We start from the raw sequence: 22,923 nt of genomic DNA on the forward strand, positions 1-22,923 counted from the left end.
TTACCGTGCAACTAAATCTAAGCACACGGGCCTCAAGCATTTTTGACTCCGTCGAAAATGCGGCCGCCGCTGCCAGGATTCGATCCTGCGGCTCAGCAGTCGAGCACCATAACTACTAGACTACGAACCCTATTCTAAATCTGCCCAATAATAAAACAGTCTTTTCTAATTTATTTTATAAACCGACGTAAGCTGCATTGCTTACATTCTCAAATAGCAGTCATTGTTAGATTTCGTGGAAGAACGAAAGCTGCACTTTTTGGTATTAATCTATTATTCCTAGTAGGTTCGAGACATCTCGCTTTCCCTAGATTTTTCCAGGGTTCATCTGTAAAATAAGCGAAAGTCCACTCGACAATACCACTTCATGAGTGTCGTGCAGGTTGAAATACTACCAAAAATGTCTTAAATTCACCATGTCGCTTGCCTTGGCTTTCTTAATTTAAACTGTTTATTATTAAACTGCAATTATGTAATTCTGTATAATCTAGCGTGCCTTGTCCCACGCATGCCGAAATGTTGCGCTGATAACATATACCGTGCTGTTCTGGCACGCGAACTAACGTTTGCTCTATGACAATTCTTATTTGCTGCCATTTCCATATTCTCCATAACCAAGTTGTCAGAAGGCTTCACGTTATAAGTACTGCAAGTCGGGCAGGCTTCAAAGTACGTATAACACACAATAACTAGCGGACCGAATACAGGGTGATCAAAGGAGGAAATTGACAGTAAAAACGCTAACTTCTAACGAAGTTCGTTTAGGAACACACGTGAATATGTGCTAGTCCAATGACGTCAGTGTTACGCAGGCGAAGGCGTTTAAAAATACATTATACACAACACAAGAACACCTGACGTCAGAGATCAAGGTTTCACGCAGTCAGTGTGTGCGTCCTTCGCCTGCTAGCAGTTTTAGTTCATCTATCACGTTATATGCCAAGTACAGTGGCATGTTCGGGCTAAAATGACTCAGTGCGCTTGCGTGCATGGGAGCTTCTTATTTTTTTTGTGCAACCTGTCACACACAGGAAAATGGCTGCCGCGAAGACAGTCCTTACAGCGGATAGTATCGTCCGTGTGCTGTACCGGAAGTGGCATCTGATCGTCCTTGGCGTTCTCGTGGCTATGTTCATCTTGATGGAAGCGCTCAGGTGACGGCAAACAATCAAAGCGAGCATTCGCAGTCGGTGCATGTCATATGGCTATACGTATAAGTGCCCTGAGGATCACATGGAAAACGAATGCTCATATTTAAATATTTCTTCGTCGCGTTTGCTCTGTGGCTGTCATGAACATGGCCAGATGGTTAGGCCTAGAATTGCACGGGGTCTCTCAATCTTTCCTATTTTAATTCAAGCGACCTTGCTTTATCTAGCACAGTAAGGCCGCGTCGAACGCGGAAAACCCGGCGCCTGCTAGTGTATGGAAGTGCGGCCGTCGAAGGCTTTCCGGTGACATGCGCATTTGTATGCGTAGTTTCCAATAATGGATGCTCTCCCGATCGTGGGCTAGTCGACGGTCAGCCGTTTCTGATATGGCAACGTGATCTTTTATCTAGGTCACTTGTGATTCGTTTCGACGTTTCCCGGATATGAACGCGCGACCGTCCGTCGGCGTTGCCTGTAGCAACTAAAGTTCTGCGCTGCTAAGCGCGTGTATGAAGGCCACGAACACAAAAGCAAACAGCGAAAACGGCCTCTCTCTATGAAAAAATTGTGTTTTGGCGGGCGGCGCGTTAGGGGCATTTGCTGTACATGCAAAGACTGACGCCACCCTTAAACGAGCGCCCGCAGGCGCTGGTGGAAGCATGCTGTTGCATTGTGATATAGCGCGATGGCAGGGGCGTAGGCAGAATTTTTTTCGGGGGGGGGGGGGGGCACGGGCCCGGTGTGCCTCCCCTGCCTACGCCACTGCGCGATGGTGAGGGTGTTCTTGGTCCATGATGACTGCTTCCGGTCGCCATTGAGCTCTTCCGTTCGCTGTAGCGCCAGCAGTGCGCTACAAAACCTGACGTGCTGCAAACGACAGTGAGCACAACCGAGTCACTTTTGTCAGCACCTAAATAAGCGCCGAGATGGCAGCGCACCGCTGGCGTTACGGGTAAATAACAAAGCAGCTCATTGTCTACTGGAGCAGACACGCGGCAATAACGCTCTCGCCATCGCTCTATACCACAATGCAACAGCTAGCTTCCACCGGCCCCCACGTGCGGCGCTCATTTCACCAGCGGCCATGCGCTCCCACTCTCGCATTTCAACCCGTGAGTACCCTACCTTGATATTCAGCCCATCACAATGACATGTAAGAAGGCTTTCGGTCGGTCAATAGGTAGCTCCTTACCCTCAGTCCAGTTTTCACGCTATTTTCATCTCAGTAACATGCAGCTACTGATCTGTGCGTCTTTCGACGTTCTCCTCAATTATTGGGCTCGAAATACAATTATAATTATTGCTGGGGTTTCACGTCCCAAACACTGAACACATCATTATGAGGTACACCGTAGCGGAGGGGTCCGGAAATTTTGAACGTCTGGTGTCTTTAACGTGCCTCTCAATCTAAGTACACGGGCCTCGAGCATTTTGCCTCCATTGAAATGCGGCCGCCGCGGCCGGAACTCGATACCGCGACAGTGGGGTCTGCAGTCGAGCGCCATAACTAGACTACAGTGGCGGGAGCGGATCAAAATAGAGGTTGCCGAAGTGCGGATAGGTTCAAAGCAAGAGAAAGTTCCCCAAACAGGCTGGCCGACGTTTCGGCGAGGAGGATCCACCTTTGTGAAAGGCGGATTTTCATCCTTGGCCTGCTCCAACTTTGACTTTAGGTTGGCGAAGTATGCTGTAAAACTTCGCAGCTATTTCAGTCCCGTAGTAGTTCCTTTAGCATTAATAGACATTGATTTACTCGATGTATATTCCTTATTTTTTACTTTTCTTTTTCGTCTATGGCCGCAGACTTTCTGGAGAGCAAGGAGTTGAAGAAAATTTCCCTTTGGGAAATCGACCGACTCGGGATATGGTGAGCCGTGTTATGACCATTCATTGCCCCAGTTTGGGTTTGTGTTCCTATGGAACAGTAGAGGGCAAATTAACTTAAATGCGCTTCTAAATTACCCTTAATACTAAAAAACTTTTGGAAATGGCAGAACTGTTGATGAGAGAAACAATTCTGATTGATCCCTTGGGAAAGTTGAAGGGCGCTTACGGCTCCTTCAGACCTGCGACTAGCACCGGTCGCGCTACCATTTGCGACTGGCGATCCAAAAGTGACTCTACGCGAAGGTCGTTCGCACCTACGTGAGAGTTATACCCTACGCCAGACATAATTCACCTCTGCTCGCATATGGCTCACATTGCCATTGCGCCGTAAATAGGCTGACGCCCTGTTGCTTCGAATGTGATTGGTTCAGAGGTTTGCGACTGCAGTCGCACGACTCAAAGATGAAGTAGTATTGAATGAGTCAAAGCAGTCGCTTTGCGACTAAACATAGTCGCGCGACAGGTGCTAGTCGCAGGTGGGAACGAGCCTTTAATCGCCGCCTTTAAAGGGACCCTGCAACACTTTTTCCGCAGGGTCAGAAAATGCTGCTTAGCAGTAGTCGAAACGCCAGCCAAACATTGCAGCGCAGCACGCGGCCTGGAATTTATCATTTATTCTCAAAGTGTGCTAGAAATCGTTCCCACTTCTCTCGACAAATGATGTCATAAACCCGAATGACCGCGCCATAAACCCAAAGTCCACGGCCATTGGCTGATCCGAGCATCGTGAGCTGCATAGTTAACGTGTCCGCCGCGGGACGCCGACACGTGCCCGCGCGCGTTCTCGTGATTACCCTGAAAGTGAGCCGCGCGTTCGAGGGAGAAAAAAAGAGAACGTGCAAATTCATGACCCGCACTGACGAAGGGACGCATCTTCTTGCCCCCTTGTCATTCCCCTCCCTGCGTAGCTTTCAGCGAGCTCGCTGTTCAAAGGAGAGAGAAAACACTTGAAGCGTGCGATAAATCTCCTAACTCCGTTCGTAATTGACGGATTCTAAATATGTTTGCCGCAGTCGATTCGTGAGCAAATAAGCTCTTTTAATGAAGCCAATCGACGATTACTTGGAAAAGTGTTGCAGAGCCCTTTCAAGAGCGTAAGGCGATAGCGTTATCACAGTCAGTTTGCATCACCTTCTCGATCGCTCACCATGCTTCTCTTTTCGGCGGACACCTTAGCCGCGCTGTGAGAGAAGAAATGCCTGTACGCCCTACTGCAGCCGTTGTAAACTCTCCTAGGGCGCCTACTGCCGTTACTTTTGCAAGATACCCGCCACGCGTCTGTAGTGCAATATGCTCAACTACATAGCTGCGCACATTGTGGATGCTGTGGGCGACGATGATGATTACTATTATTAATCATAGGTCAGCCCTTTGTGAAGGTTTGGTGACGACGGACTCTTCACTCAGTTCACATAGTGCGACGCCAATCCTACGCTTCTACCACGCAATATTGCATCTGTTACCGCGACTCCTTGCTCGACATTACTGTTGCCTTTCTCCTAAGCATTTTCAAGAACTGACGTGGCTTTGTGGCAGAATACTTGACTGTCACGTAGAATGCATAGGTTCGATTCCGGTTTCAACCCTGACTTTTATATTCTCTACATCCATCTGGATTTTAGATGCGAAGCATCTCTTGCTGGGGGTATGTCCCTCGGCGTCGGCCTGGTAGTCCGCACTCACACTACGCATGCGCAACTCTCCTCCTTCTCTCTCTCCAACAGCTGCGCGTTACTCTCTCCACTTCTCTACCAGCACCTGCTTGCGCTTCTCCTGCGTTCTCGCTTCTGCTCTCGCGGCGCATACGCTTCTCCTTCAAGTGGTAGAGCGCTGCGCGCGTTCAGTTCAGCGCTTGCTTCCGTCGACTCCTCTGAAATGCGGGCTCGACATGCCGAAATTCTCTTCTGCGCAGCGCCGCGATGAGCGCCAGTGCATGCGCGTCCCCTCCCCCTCTCTCTCTCCTCTCCTACGCTGCTCCCCTCTCGCGCGACTGTCGACCGCGTTCCCCGCTTGCCCTGTGAGAATTAACGGCCAGGATAGAGGGAAGACACGACGCGAGGTCGGTAGCATGCCCAATGAACGCCAATGGAACGCGATCGTGCAAGTGCTCCGGCTTCGCATCGCCTCATGGTCCCCTTTAGCGCGAGATGGTGTAAATTTTTTAGCTCACATCCAACGACGCCGACACCGCATTTTCTTCGGCACGAGACCTTTAACGCTATCGCGTTAGAAACGAACGTGCAACGTGTGTTCATAGAAGTAGTTGCAGGCATGTTGGCCGTTAAGAAATACAGTTTTCAAAGTGCAAATTGCATTTCTTATACGTTTTTGATCGTATTTCGAATACTATTTTTTAACAGCCCCTAACAACTACTGAATATACAAAGAACAAGCTCATTATTCTCTCCTTGCGTTTCTCTTTTCCATGCAATTCGTGACGCTAGCAGTGTGTTCACGTGACATCATTAAAAAAGAGCTCTCGATTGGTCCATAAACGAGAGATCTCAGTTTTGAATTGTCTCCTAACACGCTTTGTCACGCAATCGCATACCCGTTATGCCTTGACTCGCATTACTATCGTGCGCTATCAACTGATTTCACTTCGTTCTGTGTGTTTTCGACTACGCAAGCGGAGCTAACAGGGTGTAACCGAAAACATAGAGTTTCCTAAAATTAACTACAGGGGACTCTGGCGCTGCGATCGTTCAGCCACCATGGGAATGATGGGTAGCACACGGATTTGCCTAGTCTTCGTACTTGCGGGCTTCGAACGCGCTTGTGGCTTTGTTTATTGCTGTGTTTTGGTTTTCTTTCGGATAAAAGAATGGATCGTTGTGAACTTCGCGGCCAGATTTCAATTGGTGAGCCTAAAAAGGTTAAAGTGGTGAAGTGAAGCTGCTGACTTTTGCTGAACTTCGTTTTTCGACAAAGCGGACGCAGGTGACGCGGAGCCAAACGGAGCCGAAGGAACGAAGTTTAGACAAATCCGTGTACTACCCATCATTCCCATGCTGGCTCAAGCGCCATGCGTTGCAGCTCCCGTAGACACTAGCGTCAAGGTTCCCTCTAGTAGGTATTGTCGGAAACTCTATGGCCGAAAAGCGCGAAATCCTGATAGGCTCAACGGTTAGTGCTGGCATCGTCCACGTGTTTTACGAAGTGAGTGGTTCGGGGCCCTTTACATTTTTCTGCTTCCAGGATGCCCAATGCGAAGGCGCATCGGAGGGGAAGGCGTACATCAACTGTCATCCAGACCAGGAACCTTCTCCTCTGACTTGCATGCAACGTGGCTGCTGCTGGCTTCCTGACGAGTCGAATGGTAGACACTTTCTATTGACGGGCTGCGGAGCCGCGCTATAATAATATCTGGTGTTTTACGTCCAAAAACCACATGCTAATGAGGCGCGCCTCAGGCTCCGGAAGTTTCGACCACCTAGGGTGCTTGAGCGTGCGCCTAAGTTCTCGGGCCTCTAGCGTTCTTGCCTCCATCGATAATGCGACCGCTGGGGCCGAGATCAAACCCGCGTCTCTGGGCGCAAGCACAAAGAAAAATAATGTTGCAGTGGGTTAGCTCGGCTATGCCAAGATAACGTAGCGTTAGTAAAGGTTCAGCTAATTATTCTTAGATTTCCGTATTGTCTACGATTAGCTTGATTATCATGCTTAATGCTGCTCCAATGACACACACACGGTATACGTATTATGTGGCACATCTATATTTATTTTGACAGGCAACTACTTCGGAATCCGATTAGTTAAGCTTCTCCGCTCTTCTGCGCCGTTGAGCAGCATTTGCGCTTTCCTCCTCCATGGCTATACCACACTGGCAAACGACAGTCAGACGTGCTATCAAGCGGCTCCAGCGCAGTGTCAGACGGCGACTGCACAGCGAAGGCGAATAGCTGCGCGCGTGCCGTCGCCAGTACGTCTGCCACGGCTACGACGTCACTCTGTAATGCGCAGACCAGCGGCGGCGAGTCGCGCGCCGCGGTGGCGGAGTGCGCGGGAGGCATGGAGGAAGGAAAAATAAGGAGAGGCCCTGACGTCACATTCGTGAAGCCTCCACATTGCAAACACCCGCATCGCCTCCTAGCGAAGGAGCCTCGAAATATTTCGCGATTTCCGCCGTGTCGTTTGCAAGCGCATGCGCGGAAAAGCTACGCAATGCCCAGCTGTTGCGTATGGTTGCGTATACCCGGTGCAAATCGCGTGCGCTGCGGAAAGTACCGGGTGTCACTTTTCATGTGTACGTACACGTTCGCTTCATTGCTGATCACTAATGCACGGTATTTGCATGTGAAGCTCTCGGATGTGCGCTCTGTTGCTTCTTACTCATTGTGTCAACTCAGAACACACGTGAACTTGTGTTTTTGGCGTCTGGTGCGCCGTACATAACATGCGCCGAAGGCATCCTACGTTTCTAGAGGCTGTGTCGTTCAACGAAAGGGCAATAAACTTATGTTGTTGTTATCGGACTACGTGATGTATGTATTGTGCGGCGTGCGCTCGCTGCGTGCTTGTTGTGTGCGTACTGGAATTACAAACTTTACGTGCACGATCGCGTATACAATACAGCGGTGTCCTCTTTTCGACGTGAAGTTACGTCAACTAAAGGTTGGCGTTGCGCCGAATAGCTACTACGCTCACTCCAAATACACGAACAAAGAACCGCTAATCCAGCAACAGATCGGGAAATCGGGCTACGAGAAAGGGAAGGCCTAACGCCCAGCAGAACGCGTAAGTCACTGCTAGGTGAGTTCGAATACGATGATGCAGGGGCTGAACGTTTTTGATCACGGCACGTACCGGTATTCTGTACTGTTGCACAAAAACGCTCCACGAAGAATTTCAGCACGCAGCGCTCGGGCCTGCCACGCACGAACAGCCTGGTAAACGTCTGCTTGCAACATTTTACTGCGTGCGAACCGCACAATACGCGCTAAGTTTACGCCGGGACTACAAATCTGCGCAGAAGCTAATCACCGCGGAGAGCACGCCGCGGGGCGTCTGCTGTTTTGTTTGCCCCATACCGGTTTGCTTGCCCCATAAATCTGACGTCACTTCCGCCACACTTTTCGCAATGCATTGGGATACGATAGGGCCTCTCCTTAGTTTTTCCTTCCTCCATGGCGGGAGGTGCCGGCTCCGGTGCGTGACATCACTGATCCTCGCGCATACGCAGCACGGCTCTTGAGGAGGCGCGCGAAACTGGCTCGGCTAGGCCAGTGTAGCTAACGCTACAAAACAAGTGGTCAGTAGAGGGTTAAAACAATGCTAGCAATGCTCAAAACCGGGTTAAGGAAAACGAACAAGGTCTAAAATAATATGATTAACACAAATAACCAAGAAGTATTCGCGATAAGTAACTCAACATCGCTAAATATGCTTCGGAAACATGCGACTGAAACCCCCACCGTGCAATAGCCACCACCTCGCCAAGCGCGCGATTGCTCCTCCTTCTCCGGCGCCTTCGTCGCTACATCTGAAGCGGGAAACAGCCTGACGGAACTCGCTGCAGACGACATGTATCTCAACTGCCGTAACAAGCAGGAAGTCGATAAATCGCAGCAAAAAGTATCGCTCACTGAGTTTGCGAATATCCCTCATAAGACTCTACCCCTGTCGGAGAGAACCTACACGATTGCCTCAAACATTGATGCCACGAGCAGAGATTGTTGGAACATAAGAGGTCGCTAATCGGCGGCTCACCTTCTAATATTCCTTTACATTGCCGAGAGTGTAAGTGCACGATGAAATTCGATAAATGCGCACTGCGCAGTTCTGTACCGGCATTGGAATGAATAAACGCGTCTAATAATTGAGGTATGACATATCGATAATAGTGGTAGCGCATGCGTGAGTCAACCGTTGATTAACTTGCATAAAGAAAAAATCAAATGCCCTAACAAGGATCTTTCACGTAGACCCTCACGCGTGCCGGATTGATTGCGTGGGCCGGTTTGATTGCCTGGGCATGCGCAGAGAAGTTTTTGTGCCTTCTTTTTTCCCCAGCGTTGGGCGCCTTTGCAGTTGTTAGTCGGCGTTTGTGGTGTCTTAGCTTCTTTCTTGTGCCCGTGTTTGCACCACCTGTCTTTTATGACGTCATCGACGATTTCCTAAACGGATCAGTGGGAACTCTACGAACGTGAATCACTCGGTTGCCCCTGCTACGCACATCCTCAGATTTCACGGTAGTGGAGCTGCATTTAGCGCATGATTTAAATCTACACCAACCGCTACACAAGTTCTTTATACGCGATTTATTTTCAGGGGCTCCGCCGTGCGTCCTTCCAGCTGGTGCAACGCGCTACGTCATGGCGTCGTCAGCCAAGACAATGGACTCTTGGTCGGCTAACCTGACACTTCTGAAGAACGCCTCGGCTTTGCCAATGACAGAGTCAACTACGATAACCGTCACCTGCATCGCCTTCGCTCACGAATTCGCACGACTCCGCGTAAGTTGATGGCTTCCTGTGAAATGCACTTCCTAATTGCTCGTAACAATAATGACTGGTGGGGTTTAACGTCCCAAAACTACGGTACGATTATAAGGCACGCCGTAGTAGAAGGCTCCGGAGATTTGGACCAGCTGGGGTTCTTTAAGGTGCACCTAAATCTAAGCACATGGAGCTCTAGGCTGTAGCATTTGGCCTCCATCGAAATGCGGCCGCCGCGGCCTTGGGTCCTAATTGTTCGTACCGGATGGATATAGATAATCATGATTCATGGTTCAGATTTAATTGAAGGCTCCTGAATGTCTACGCTGTCTTGAAGTAGGCTTTTCATGCTGTCTGAAATTTTCTAGTCGTTTCTGGCAGCCAGAGATTTTTTTCGGGACGGGGGCGGGGGGAATATTTTTTATGCATGTTTGTGCGTTTATATATACACATGCAAAATCGAAAAGTTTCGGAAGCGGTTGAATTTTTTGTGTGTGTAACCGTTCTGTTACACGTGTAACCACTGCTATGCGCAGACCGCGCCACAATGTCTGGAACCTTCCGGATACAAGGCGAACAGTTCAGTTTAATCTGGAACTAACACGGCCTCCTACAATGACGCTGGAATCTTCGATGCCTCGTGTATAACTGCCGAGGCGCCTTACGCGCGGATCAGTTTATCGACGACCGAACACTGTGCGCGCTGATATCTTTGCAACCTGAGTGTCATTCTTTTTTTATGGGCACAAGTTCGCCCGATAAAGAGTTTCATCATTACCAGTTTAATTGGCCCCTAAAAAACACAGAAAATACAAAGAACGAGGGTGTTATTCTCTCCCGGAGTTTCCCGTCTTGTCGGCACAATTCGTTACGTCAGCAGCCTCTGTTCAAGTGACGTCATAAAGAATTAATCTCTCTATTGGAGCATATAAGAGGGATGTATGTTGTCAGTTGTCTCCTACTCTGCTTTGTCATGCATTCGCACGCCCGCTCTGCCTTAATTACAAGATTTATAGCGCGGAACTTCTACACAAGGGACAAGAAAGACGACAAGCACAAGCGCTTGCGCTTGTCGTGTTTCTTGTCCTTGTGTAGAAGTTCCGCGCCATAAATCTTGTAATTATGGATTACCAACTAGCCCGAAGCAACGCCTCGCTCTGCCTTGCCTCGCATGACTCGCGCGAGCAACTGAATTCACATCGTTTAGTGCGTTTTCGACTGCGCAAGCAGAAATAACGCGCAACCGAAAAGCGCGAAATCCTGATAGGTTCAACGGTTAAAACTCAGTTGTATGTCTGCGCTGGTCCTCGTCAATTCTGTTTGTGCTGTGTCTACTTTCGTTGAGCAGTTCAGTAATGGAATACCAACTAGCCCGATCCCACACCTTACTTCAACGGTTATTTGCTGGCATTGTCCACGTGTTTTATGAAGGAATGAATGGCGAGGAGGAGATAACGACTGTAGGAAGGGTGGTGAAGGCGCGATGAGAAACCAGTCTCTCGTCTTTGAACTCAGGAGTGGTTTAGGGGCCCTTTAAGAATTTGCTTTCTTCGCTGTCGCGACCACGGGACCATGTTACGGAAGAAATGCTTTTCACGCTCGCAAGGCTATGTGATGTGTCTATGCTGTTGCAACGGAAGCCTTGAGCGTGCCTCGCCTGCATCCACGCAGATTCACGACGCGAAGGAGAAGGAGTTTGAGACACCCGTACCGCCAGTCCCGCAAGACGACGGCGCTACCTACATTTCCTATGACTTCACATACCATGGCAAGTTCCTCACTGTCAGCCCTAACAGCTTTCCCAGATACAAGTGAGTATATCGCATTAGGAACCACTACTCTGCAGGGACGCTGTTATGGTAAAACCGGGGAGGCTTGTAGTACCGTATTTAATCGAATCTAGGCCAGCCCCAATTCTAAGCAGACCCCCGAAATTCGCAAGGCCAGAAAAATAAAACTTAATCAATGTACTCGAATCTAAGCCGACCCCCCCCTCCCCGCCCCCCCCCCCCATCTTTCGACATCGTTTTTTCGAAAAAACATTGGCTTAGATTCGTGTAACTACGGTATGTGGGATGTTTGTTGTTTGTTTCTACATTGTCGTTGAATGCTTATATTCGGTTACAACCTAAAAATAAATATATGCTCCACCCACGGCCATCACTGTAAACGTTCCATCCAATCACAGTTGCTCATTTCCGTGACGTCAAGCCCTGTTCGCCTGTTTCATATAGTTCATGTGCCCATACAGACACATGTTCTTGTCGCTGGTTCTAGGTTGAAAACTTGAACATCCTAGCAAATTTCATCGTAGATTCTGACATGACTGTCCAGTCAGAGGTCACATTTTAGATAGGAACAACGAACCTTTAGTTTTCGATATGCGTGGTATTTCATTAGCAGAGCAAAATTCTGGTTCGAAAGGAAACCAACTTGGACCACACTCTTACACAGGTGATTCACGAGCTCGCCGAGATTTTGTGGGCGGAGCACTGTCATAGTTGCCATTTCCGCTTATAATAAGCAGATTTGGGCTTCTTTTTTCTCCGAGCCCTTTGTAGAACTTTCCAGTCGCTTGTGAAGCTTTTATTAGGGGCTTATTTGCATTTTTCCAGCAAATATAGTTATTTTAGTGATGATGCATGACGTTCACCAATAGCGCGCTTGTCGTTCACTAAATGCACGTTTGTTGATGACTTTGTGTATTGAGTGTTGAAGTAAAACCTACGTGAAGGGGAATCAACAACTGACGTTAATCATGCACTGGCAAACATGCATTCAACCGAATGGAGACTACCTTGGAGACATGTTAAGAGCAAATATGTGCTTTCGTTTTCGTTCATAGTTGCGCATATTTTCCCTGTGCAAAATAATTAAAGTGACTTTCAACTCCCTTTCGTATTTAAGGGGCATTTAAATACGAAAGTGTTTTATGCCGGGGTCCACCATGGCTCCACTGACATATTTCCGTCACAGATATGACTTAAAATATACAGACTAACAGATGGCAAAGCAAAAACTAGAAGAAAAAAGTTCGGTCACCGAGAGTAGAACTTACGACCTCTCGTTGCGCAGCGCACGGCGCGAAACGACTAGGCCACACACGGCACGTTCTTCGCCATGCTAACGGCGAGCGATTTATATACACCATTTGCCGGTGGCGGTACTCAGAGGTCGGTGACACTTCAGAGTGTTTTCGTTATCACTAGCGAGATGGCGCGAAGGGCGCACTTTAAAGGTCGTCGCCTCACTCGTTGCGATGAGCGCGCGCCTTTACAGGGCGTGGTCGCTCGAGCGCGCGCGCGCGCTTATCTCGTGATGGCGGTGGTTTGTACGTCTTGTGCTCTCACCGCAAGTTTGCGTTGAAGTTACAGAGAGCATGAAGGTCACTCCACTCATTGCAGCGGCGGCTTTTGCGAAAAGAGCGCGCTGCTAACACACAAATAAGTTACAACTGTGACACTTAGTTCGCGCTCATCCCGTGTATGTTCTTTCCGTGCGTCCTTTCTGCTTGAGCAGCGCGTTGCAAGTTTCGAGCTGCTTGCCGTTCTTCGCGTGACATTACAATTTGTTGCTCTGGTATTCATTCTTTGGCCCTTGTGGCGAAACAATGCGCAAGAAACGCTCAACTACGTCTGTGAAGACACGTTTCACTTTCGTGTTATACTGGTTCCTATGACAAAGGGATCAGCCATGTTTTTATTATAATTAAAAATATATACAAGAATGGAAATATTCAATTAATTTCCGCTCTTTCGGGGCGTTTTTTTTTTTATGATGCGTATTTGCTTGTTAGTTCGGCAGCGTCTAGCAAATCCTGTTGTAAGCGAGTGTAGCAGTAAGAAGGGGCGAAGGACGATACGATGAGGGGACATGAGTGTGCTCTGGCCTTCAGCATTCCGCCTTTTGGGCACAGCGCCACGGCGCTTGCACCCTTCCCCTAGCGGGAGAGTCGCGAAACGCTCTGGTAGAATCTCCGCGCGCCTTTCGACCTCAGGCTTCTAACGCGCGAGCGTTAACCCTTTCACTACCGTTCACGAGTATAGTCATCATGAGATATTGTATTTGTAACACACTGACCGATGACGGCTATACTCGTCACAAACAGAAACTGGTCCCACACGGAACCAATCTAGACTATACTCCTATACTCATCATACTAGTTTTTCTTGACGCTAGATGGCCGCACTTGTCCATGTTGGGTCATTTGATCTTGGCTTTCATTTTATTGCCATGCGGTGAAGCCACCTTCGAGTTATCTTCTTTATGCGATTAGAGACATAATGGAACCCTATTGAAATGAAAGAATGGTACCGTTTTATTCAGGAAAAACAAGCTCTACAAGTTGAGCAAAAAAAAAAGAATTCGGCAATTTTGGCACGTATTTCTTCTTTCCTTACGGCAGCGAAAGGGTTAAAGAGCTCGTTTCGCAGAAATTGGTCGTTGGTTGTGAGCGAAAAACTAGCGTCGTCCTTGAGCGAAAATTCGTGGTAGATGCAAATAAAGAGCTAATAAAAAAAAATCTTCGGGTGGAGTAGGACCGGGGATTTTAACATGCGACCCCTCGCTCTGGTGCGACGCGTTTAGCCGCTCGGCCACCACGCATACATCCTCCAGCATACTAAATGTGAGCTAATTATACTGACCATTTACCGTTGGCGGTACGCACATCTCGGAGGTGCTTCGGCGTGGCAGAGGCTTGACTATTACCCGCGAAATGGCGCAAAGGGCCCACGGGCGCGCATTAATTGGCATCGCCCCGCCGTGTCTCGTCGCGCCGCACGCATGGATATAGGAGCCGGAGGACGTCCGCACTTCGGCTTTCTTTACGGCATGGTTTAGGTGTCCACCGAGAAGCGAGGCCAGGCTATAGCGATTGGGAAGGCGATACGAGCACGGTCCGATTAGGCTATCACGTTCTACTCTTGAAAGCGAAGTTCGGGCGCGCCCTCCATGTTTTTTGTTCTGGCGATCCCGGTTGTCCCGTATCTCACCGCTGAACTCAGTTTCTTACAAAAAGCGGCAGAGGGGCCGCACAGGAAAATGAATGCGCGGATTGAGAGCCACCGTCCATTTTCGCAGCTTTCTAGTCATGTGCTTCACCTGTTCGCACTGATAAACTTCATCAGTGGAGGGGCCGCAAAACTGTAGGTGTTGATAGTCCGCGTGCGAGCGATATTGTGTGCTTTGCAGGAAAAGTTTTCAGGACTCTGGGAGCACGCGCCGTGGGTACTAGTAGCGATTGTATGCACCGAAAGGTTAACAGTGATCGTTTATATGAACGGTTACAGTGACTATGTGTGAACCCAGTGCTCTTCCCACTGGGGGCTCTTCCCACTCCGGTACAACACCCACCGCCCAGTTTTCTATATGCCGCCCACCGCTTCGATTGAGCTTGATCCCTTTGAAACGCGCCTGGTGAACCAATAAATAGCCACTGTGCGCGCTCAACACTAGCGAGCCGTGCCTCCCGCCACCTGTTATGTAAAAAGGAGTCTGAACAGGAGACCTCGTGTTTGTTTCAAAAACCGCCAACTCCAGTACCAGGGATAAAACACAAGCGCACTTGATTCCGTTTTATGTTTGCATCATATATGCCAGAAATGCGTAACCATAAATGAAATGTGGATGTGTATCGGAAACGGGCAGCTTCAAAACTTAAAATTCTTAAACTCAATATCTCCCCTCACCAATCTCACAATGTCTTGAGGCCGGTGTACTTAGATATAGGTGCACGTCAAAGAACCACGGGTATGGTATGGTATGGTATGGTATGGAAAAACTTTATTTAGGTCCGTCGGGGCGTGAACTAGCACGTAGCGGGCCGCTCCCACGTCGGGACAGATAGGCCTAACCTGTCCGCCACGTCGTGGGCCCGTTGGACTGCCCATAGCTGCGTCCTGAAATCCGTACTGCGTAGCGCAGCATCCCACTTTGACGATGTAACGTTTTGAACCCGTAACGCAGGGCACCGCCAGAGCATATGATCTAAGCTGGCAAAGTCTGAGCAAAGCGCGCACGTGTTTGACGTCTGAATTTCTGGGTAAATTTTGTGCAAGAGTGCGGGACTGGGATATGCCCCGACCTGCAGGAGTCTGAGCGTCAATGCCTGAGGCCTGTTCAGTTTACTGTGCGGTGGCGGATACTTTCGCCTCCTCAGATAAAAGTTCTTGCAAAGTTCATTGTACGTCGTTGGGGGATCTTTGTTGTCAACAACCTCATCGTCATGCCGTTCAGTAGCTACGCGGTCGACGACTCCTCGCGCAGCTCTATGGGCCTTCTCGTTGAGGTTGGACGGAGCGCCCTTGATCTGTCCCATGTGAGCTGGGAACCAGACGATTGTGTGTTGTTGTACCTCCTTATTTCGCAGGATCCGCAAGGCTGATTCTGAGATGGTGCCCCTACCGAATGCTCGAACTGCTGATCTCGAGTCACTGTATATTGTTGTTCTCCCGTCGTCTAGCAGGGCCAAGGCTATTGCGACCTGTTCGGCAACCTCAGCCGTTGTGGTCCGGACCGACGAGGAGTTTGTAATAATGCCATCTTGATCAACAGTGACTGCAACGAATGCTTTTCCGTTTGGGTACCGTGCAGCGTCAACGAAACAGCAACTCCGGGCATGTGCATGGGCACTCTCCAGGAGGGCTTTAGCCCTAGCCCGTCGTCTGCCTACATTGTATTCAGGGTGAACATTCCGAGGTATGGGTGCCACGGTAATACGCTCTCTTTGTTCTCGAGGAACGCTGCAGTAGCGGGTATCGATTTCTGTCGGGTGAACTCCAAGCTCTTTCAGGATGTTTCTCCCGGCACTGGTGGTAGAAAGTCTCGTGAACTGCGCCCTCTCTTGTGACTCAGCTATCTCTTCCAGCGTGTTGTGCACGCCGAGGTGAAGCAGCCTCTCCGAGCACGTATACATGGGAAGCCCGAGGGCTCTCTTCACCGCTTTTCTTATCAACGTGTTCAATTTGTCCCGCTCCGACCTCTGCCAGTTGTGCATTGCCGCTACGTAGGTGACGTGACACATCACGAAAGCATGCACCAACCTGATGAGGTTGTCCTCGCATAGTCCTTGCTGCCGGTTAGCAACCCTTCTTATCAACCTCAGGGCGTTGTCTGTTTTCCTTGTAAGCTTCAGTACAGTCTGGTTATTTGAACCGTTTGACTCAATCATCATACCCAGAACGCGGAGGGTGTCCACCCTGGGAATGATACCACCCTCACTTGTCCTTAGAGTGATGTCGATGTCCTCTACAGGCCTCCAACCTTTCGGTTTGGGGCCCCTGCGCTTGGGGCTGTAAAGTAGCAGCTCTGATTTCCGCGGTGAGCATCGGAGTCCAGTAGGTCTGAGGTAGCTTTCTGTGACCTCGATGGCATCTTGAAGCGCAGTTTCCAAATGGCCATCGCTGCCCCCGGTGCACCATATGGTGACGTCGTCTGCATATATAGTATGATTAATGCCGTCGACCTCCGAGAGTTTTTTGGACAGACCAATCATGGCGAGGTTAAAGAGGGTCGGGGATATGACCGACCCCTGTGGCGTACCTTTAGAACCAAGTTTAACGGAGTCTGAAACGAGGTCTCCCACTTTGAGGGTGGCTTCTCTGCCCGCCAAAAAGGATCTCGTGTAGTCATAAAAGTTCTTGCCCAGACCAAGGCTCGAGATCGTTCCCAAAACATAGGAGTGTAGGATGTTGTCGAAAGCCTTCTCCAAGTCAATGCCAAGAATGGCTCTCGTGTCCCTCGTGTTGCGATCAATGATCTGATTCTTGATTAGCTTCATGGCATCTTGAGTAGAAAGCCCAGGTCTGAAGCCTATCATGTGGTGGGGATAGACGTCATTGTCTTCCAAGTATCGGGAGAGCCTGTTCAGGATTGCGTGCTCGGCTACCTTGCCCACACACGAAGTGAGCGAGATGGGCCTAAGATTGTCGAGACTGGGTGGCTTTCCAGGCTTGGGAATAAGGATGACGGTGGCCTTCTTCCATAGTGCTGGAACATTTCCGTTGCTCCATGACATGTTGATGAACTCAGTGAGGTGCTCTATTGATTTGTCATCCAGGTTCCTTAGGGCCTTGTTAGTGATCTTGTCTGGACCGGGTGCCGATTTGCCATTTAGGTCGTGTAGGGCTTGCCTGACTTCTTCAACTCCAAACTCTGCGTCCAACTCTGGGTTCTCAACGCCCTCATAATCCTTGAGGGGACGATCATCCATCGGGCTGGAATCCACCTGTAGGTACTTGCTCACAAGCGTCTGTATAACTTCATCGTCCGTGGATTCCTGTCTGGCTGCGTGCAAAATGCGTCCCAGCGTGCTTCGTTGATTCGACTTGGTATTTGTCTCATCTAGCAAGTGCTTGAGGAGGTTCCAGGGCCCGGCACGGCGCATTTGACCATCGATGGAATTACAGACATCGTCCCACTGCTGCCTGGAAAGGACCACGGGTGGTCGAAATTTTTGGAGCCCTCCACTACGGCGTCTCTCATAATCATATCGTGGTTTTGGGACGTTAAACCCCAGATATTATTATCATTATTATTATTTAATCTCACAATGTCGAGCCTCAAAAAAATCACAGCATATCCAGGGAGTGAATGATGATGAGTAGGTGAAGCTGCGGAGGTTCATCGGTAAACCGTGAATCTTCCGTGAATTCTGCCCAGTACATCATCACCGACGTGAGATCGGGCGCGTTCATACTAAAGGTTCGATGAGTTATGACGACTTGCAGCTCACTTTAATTTTACATGTACGCTGTGAATTTTCATTGTTTAGAAAACCATTGCTTTAGAAAACATCTGGCGTCTTTCGTTAAGCAGCTGGCGTCTTTTCGTTTTGCTTTAGAAACATCTGGCGTTCTTTCGTTTTGCTTTTACAAAACATCTGGCGTCTTTCGTTGGTTTATTTCATCAATCAACGGCGTTTTGAACAAAATTTTTATTGTTTAATCACGCACAGGACAAATCTCACCAGGCACTACCTTGGAGGTAAACAATGGCTGCTAATGGGAATGAGAGACAGAAGAAGTCGATGGTTAAAAAACAGCGCGAAGAAGACGCGGACAAGAAAGAACACAGGACTAGCGCTGACTGCCAACTGATGGTTTATTGTTAAACCGCGCAACATATACACAGATACAGAAAAAATGGGGAAGGGAAACATAAGAGAGCTTCTAGCGGCGCACGCTTCCAGCGGCACAATGTCGTTTAGTCATAGGTGATTAGTTACGGAGATAGCAACACTCCTTGTCTGTTAGATTAATAGACGGCTCGCTTACACATGCATCATGGATTCTTACCATGGATTTTTAACCATGGATTCTTACCAACTGGCTCGCATTCACTCGCTTTTAAGAAGAAGTCGGCTTTTAGCTAACACTTACACTTCTACTTCTACTAACGTTTCCTACTGGAACATGCCAATGGCTGCTAATGGGGAATGAGAGACAGAAGAATTCGGCTTTTAGTTAACGCGCACGCTGCGAATTTTTTATTGTTCAACAACGCACAGGAAAAATCTCCCACTACACTGTAAGCAAAAAAGAGCCGAGATGGGAGTAAATGGACTTGTCCTCTAGCGCACGCCCCGATGGGGGTTTTATAAACTCCGTCCAGGGGAGTAAAAAATTTACCCCCCTTAAGGACGGAGGTTTTGGATGGACTGAGGGGATTATTTGTTTATATCCATATGGGAGCTTTTCCAGGTAAGTATGGGAGTAAATTTTTATAACCATCGAAAAAAAAAATGCTTTTCGCTGTCGCACCATGCACCAGAGAATCTTTAATTAAATTAGCATCGAAACACGCAAACTCGATCACACGTACACAAACATGCACACAAGATTCGTAAAGTAATACAACACTCGCACTGACAACCGCTCGCCACCCGCGCTTCACAACCAAACTTTGGTCAGCGAGTATATATAGGCACCACATCTTGACCTCCAATATGGCTCGGATGGCACACTCCTTTTCCGCGTAATTATGCACCAAACATTCATGGCGTACGTGTATATTTGCGGTGGGCTTATAGATACTACTGAGGTACACCCGTCTTTTACTATAAACCCGCCTAACATTCAACGCCTTTTTAATTAGCGAATTTTGATTATCAGCTGGCACTCTGTCGCATGGGATGTATCCGCCTTAGCAGTACCGTGCGTGAGTCTGTAAAATGCACCTAATCGTACACGAACCACGAGCGGCCGTGCACGAACGCTTCAGCAGCACACATTCAGCAACACCGGCGAAGAACCGCGCCGCCCCGCCGGTATACCGCGTTGTTGCCGACGGCGTCGCTAGGCCTCTCGCAGGAGTACGGCACGGCTATACGACGAACGGCAGCTCGCGATCACAAAATGCTTGCTGCTGTGCAGTTTTCGTCGCCGTTATTTTACACACACAATAAAAAAACAGGTGTCCGCTATCCGCGTTAAGCTACGGAGCGATGCACTTACAACGAACGAGACGGCTCGTAGTCGTGGTTCCTGTTGCTCGCAGTGCAGCGGCGGCCGCATGTTGGTTCAATCTATCTCGTATCGGCGCTCGCCTTCTCGCTATACGTTTGACAACGGTGGTTGCATGGCACAAAGAGACAATTGAAAGTTACTCATTCCAGCAGCTTTTATTTTCTGTGAAACATATTCTTTGCTTCACCGGTGGCCGGTGAACTCGCCATGGCGACTGGTGTGGCTGTGCGAGTTCGCTACGCGCCGCCGGCTTGGTACCGACGACGTAGCGAAGCCTTCTTACCGCTTAGAAGTTGCAGCCGGTGAAACATCGGTTCGGTGACACTCCGAGAAGCAAGCGTTGCCGGTGGTAGGGGCGAGCGCGTCGCCGGCGCAGCTCTCACACCGGCCGCTGGCCGGCTTGATGCCGACGACGTAGCGAAGCCTACTTCTTACTGCTTCGAAGTTTTAGCCGGTGAAACTCCAGAAACAACCAGCTGACGATCGCAACAGCTTACCTTTGTTACCGATGAAATTATTCTTCGCAGTTCTTCGTAACTCGGCACGTTGAAGCGAGGTATCCGTGGCGTGTCGGAGGCTTGCACTCGTGTGCATGGGCACTGCCGCTTGACGGGAGAATAAACACGGGACAGCCAGCTCGATGTGTTCGCGGTCGGACGCTGGCGCGAGTTGAACTTGTCTCTGACCAGAACGGTTCAGTGGAGAAAATAGTCCTACACGTCTACACAAACCAACCGGCCGTTGCAAATCCTCGTTGCAAATCGTCGCTGCAAACAGATGCCCGTACACACACGCACATTCACACAGGCACGCACATCACGACCAAAAATGGTTTCTAAAACTCCCATAGGGAGTTTCCAACCACGTGACACGCACGTCACGACCAAAAATACTTTTTGAACCTCCCATAGGGAGTTTCTAACCACGTGATCTAAAACTCCGTGGGGAGTTTAACAAGGTCATGTCGTTCATAAACTCCCTCATTAAGCAAGGGGCGTTTTACGACGACATGTGCCGACTTCACCCCGCTACCACGGAGTAAATGATTGGGGCATGGGGGTTTTAGGGGCTCATATGCTCGAAAAGCTCCCATCTCGGCTAATTTTCGTTTACAGTGTAGCACCACCTTGGAGGTCAAAGCGTAAGACTGGTTGCGCACTACGACTACTACGACTACGACTACGAGGGACGAACGGGTGCCGCCTTAAGGAGCTTCGCCCCTAAATATTTCTGGCCAGAGCCCTGTATGAACCACATAATGTTAGTGGCTGTATAGCCACCAGCAGTTTACATATCAATTATTGTCTGTAAATTCGGTTTCATTGAATGCTAATGAAAGTTTGGTCACGTCCACATATGATACGTTCCTCGCGAGATTTAGGTTTTCATATGCAATGCGATTTTCTCATCGCCATGTTTATCTGTCGCAACACATCACCAAAGGCCTTTTTTCTGTTCTTTGTAATCTTAGCTGGAGCAGTGCTTTTCTGTGTTTCTTGCGTTTATCTTGTTCAAACGCGTGATGTGTAAAGGCCACCTGCCTGATCAACTTTGTTGATACTGTCGGCCACTTCAGCTTGCGTTTCCTGTTGGGCAAAATGTTCCACGCTGACGGCCTCAAGCAGCTGCCCGTCAAGTTACCCGGCGAAATCGTCTACGGTCTGCGAGGGCCGCGCAGGGTCCCCTTCGCTAACTTCAGCCAGTGGAGCAACCACACATTCTTCACGTCCCACGGACAGGTGGGTTCCTTTCACTGCAACAACTTTGACTCGGTAACGAGCTAGTAGGGTTTCACATCGTTTTTACACCACACGATCGTTTCACGGAAGGCTTATTCTTTCTAATAATTTAAGTAACAAGAATAACAGAGAGCTGAGCTAGTTCGTAAGTATTCATTCTAAAAAGACAGGGTGTGCAAACACGGACACAAGTCCGCCGCGGTGGTATAGCGGTTACGGTGCTCGGCTGCTGACCCGAAGGTCGCGGGTTCGATCCCGGCCGCGGCGGTCGCATTTCGATGGAGGCGAAATGGTAGAGGCCCGTGTACTTAGATTTAGGTGCACGTTAAAGAACACCAGATGGTCGAAATTTCCGGAGCCCTCCACTACGGCGTCTCTCATAATCATATCTTGGTTTTGGGACGTAAAACCCCAGATATTATTATTATTATTAAACACGGACACAAGAAGTCAGGAAGCCACAAACGCCGACTAACAACTGCTCCGCTGGGCCGCTGCATTAACCAGAGATTATTAGAACATAAAAAATCACTAACCGGAAGCTCACCCTCCAATCTATCGTTACATTGTCGAGATTGTTAGTGCACGCCAAAATTCAATGAATGCGCTATTTTGTACCGACATAGGAATGAAGAAACGCGTCTGATGATTAAGGTATGGCATATCGAGAATAGTGGTAGCGCATGCGTGAGCCAACCGTCGATTAACTTGCATAAAGATGAAATCAAATGCCTTAACAATGCCTTAACATAGCCAAGGAGGCAAATCGACGGTGTGCTGATACAGTTATTTCCTTGACAAGGAATTTGGTATTTTGCAACGATGGCAAGGAGGATGATTGTGGTCTTTTTACACCTGGTGACGTTGTAGGCGATAATGATGTATCGCACACGCGTTGTGAGGTTTCTTGGGTAAATGCTTCCTATCAATAAAGACACAGTTGTTAGTTCCAGAGTTGTGTGCGTTTGCTTCTTTCTCATGTACTGTGAATTTGCTGGCTTTTCTTGAAGTAACATGAACCAACTGGCCCAGATTTCGACACTTCTGCACTCTCCACGTCTCTACAGGGCTCGACTCGATACACTAGGCTTCCTTCTCACCCCCCTCTTAGCTTTACCCATGCTCTCCCACTCGTCATGCTTCGCTCTCGCAGCTGGGCTGCAAAGTGCGGACGACGATTTCCCAGGGATTTGCCTCGGTTTTAAGGGGACACTAAAGAGAAGGACTATTTTTCTCGCACTAG

The 22,923-nt window shown here is 49.1% G+C and overlaps 1 protein-coding gene across 1 annotated transcript; it reads left to right on the forward strand.

The window, feature by feature from the left end:
• Positions 1-2,952: 2,952 nt before the first annotated feature.
• LOC125759385 (uncharacterized) lies at positions 2,953-21,844 on the forward strand. The gene is made up of 4 exons (XM_049418060.1): positions 2,953-3,018; positions 9,309-9,493; positions 11,147-11,286; positions 21,518-21,844. The coding sequence occupies exons 2-4, from the start codon at positions 9,353-9,355 to the stop codon at positions 21,723-21,725; spliced, it is 489 nt and encodes a 162-aa protein (XP_049274017.1). The 5' UTR covers positions 2,953-3,018; positions 9,309-9,352; the 3' UTR covers positions 21,726-21,844.
• The last annotated feature ends 1,079 nt before the right edge of the window (positions 21,845-22,923 follow it).

The sequence above is a fragment of the Rhipicephalus sanguineus genome, chromosome 7 (genome assembly GCF_013339695.2).
Source record: "Rhipicephalus sanguineus isolate Rsan-2018 chromosome 7, BIME_Rsan_1.4, whole genome shotgun sequence".
NCBI lineage: Eukaryota > Metazoa > Arthropoda > Arachnida > Ixodida > Ixodidae > Rhipicephalus > Rhipicephalus sanguineus.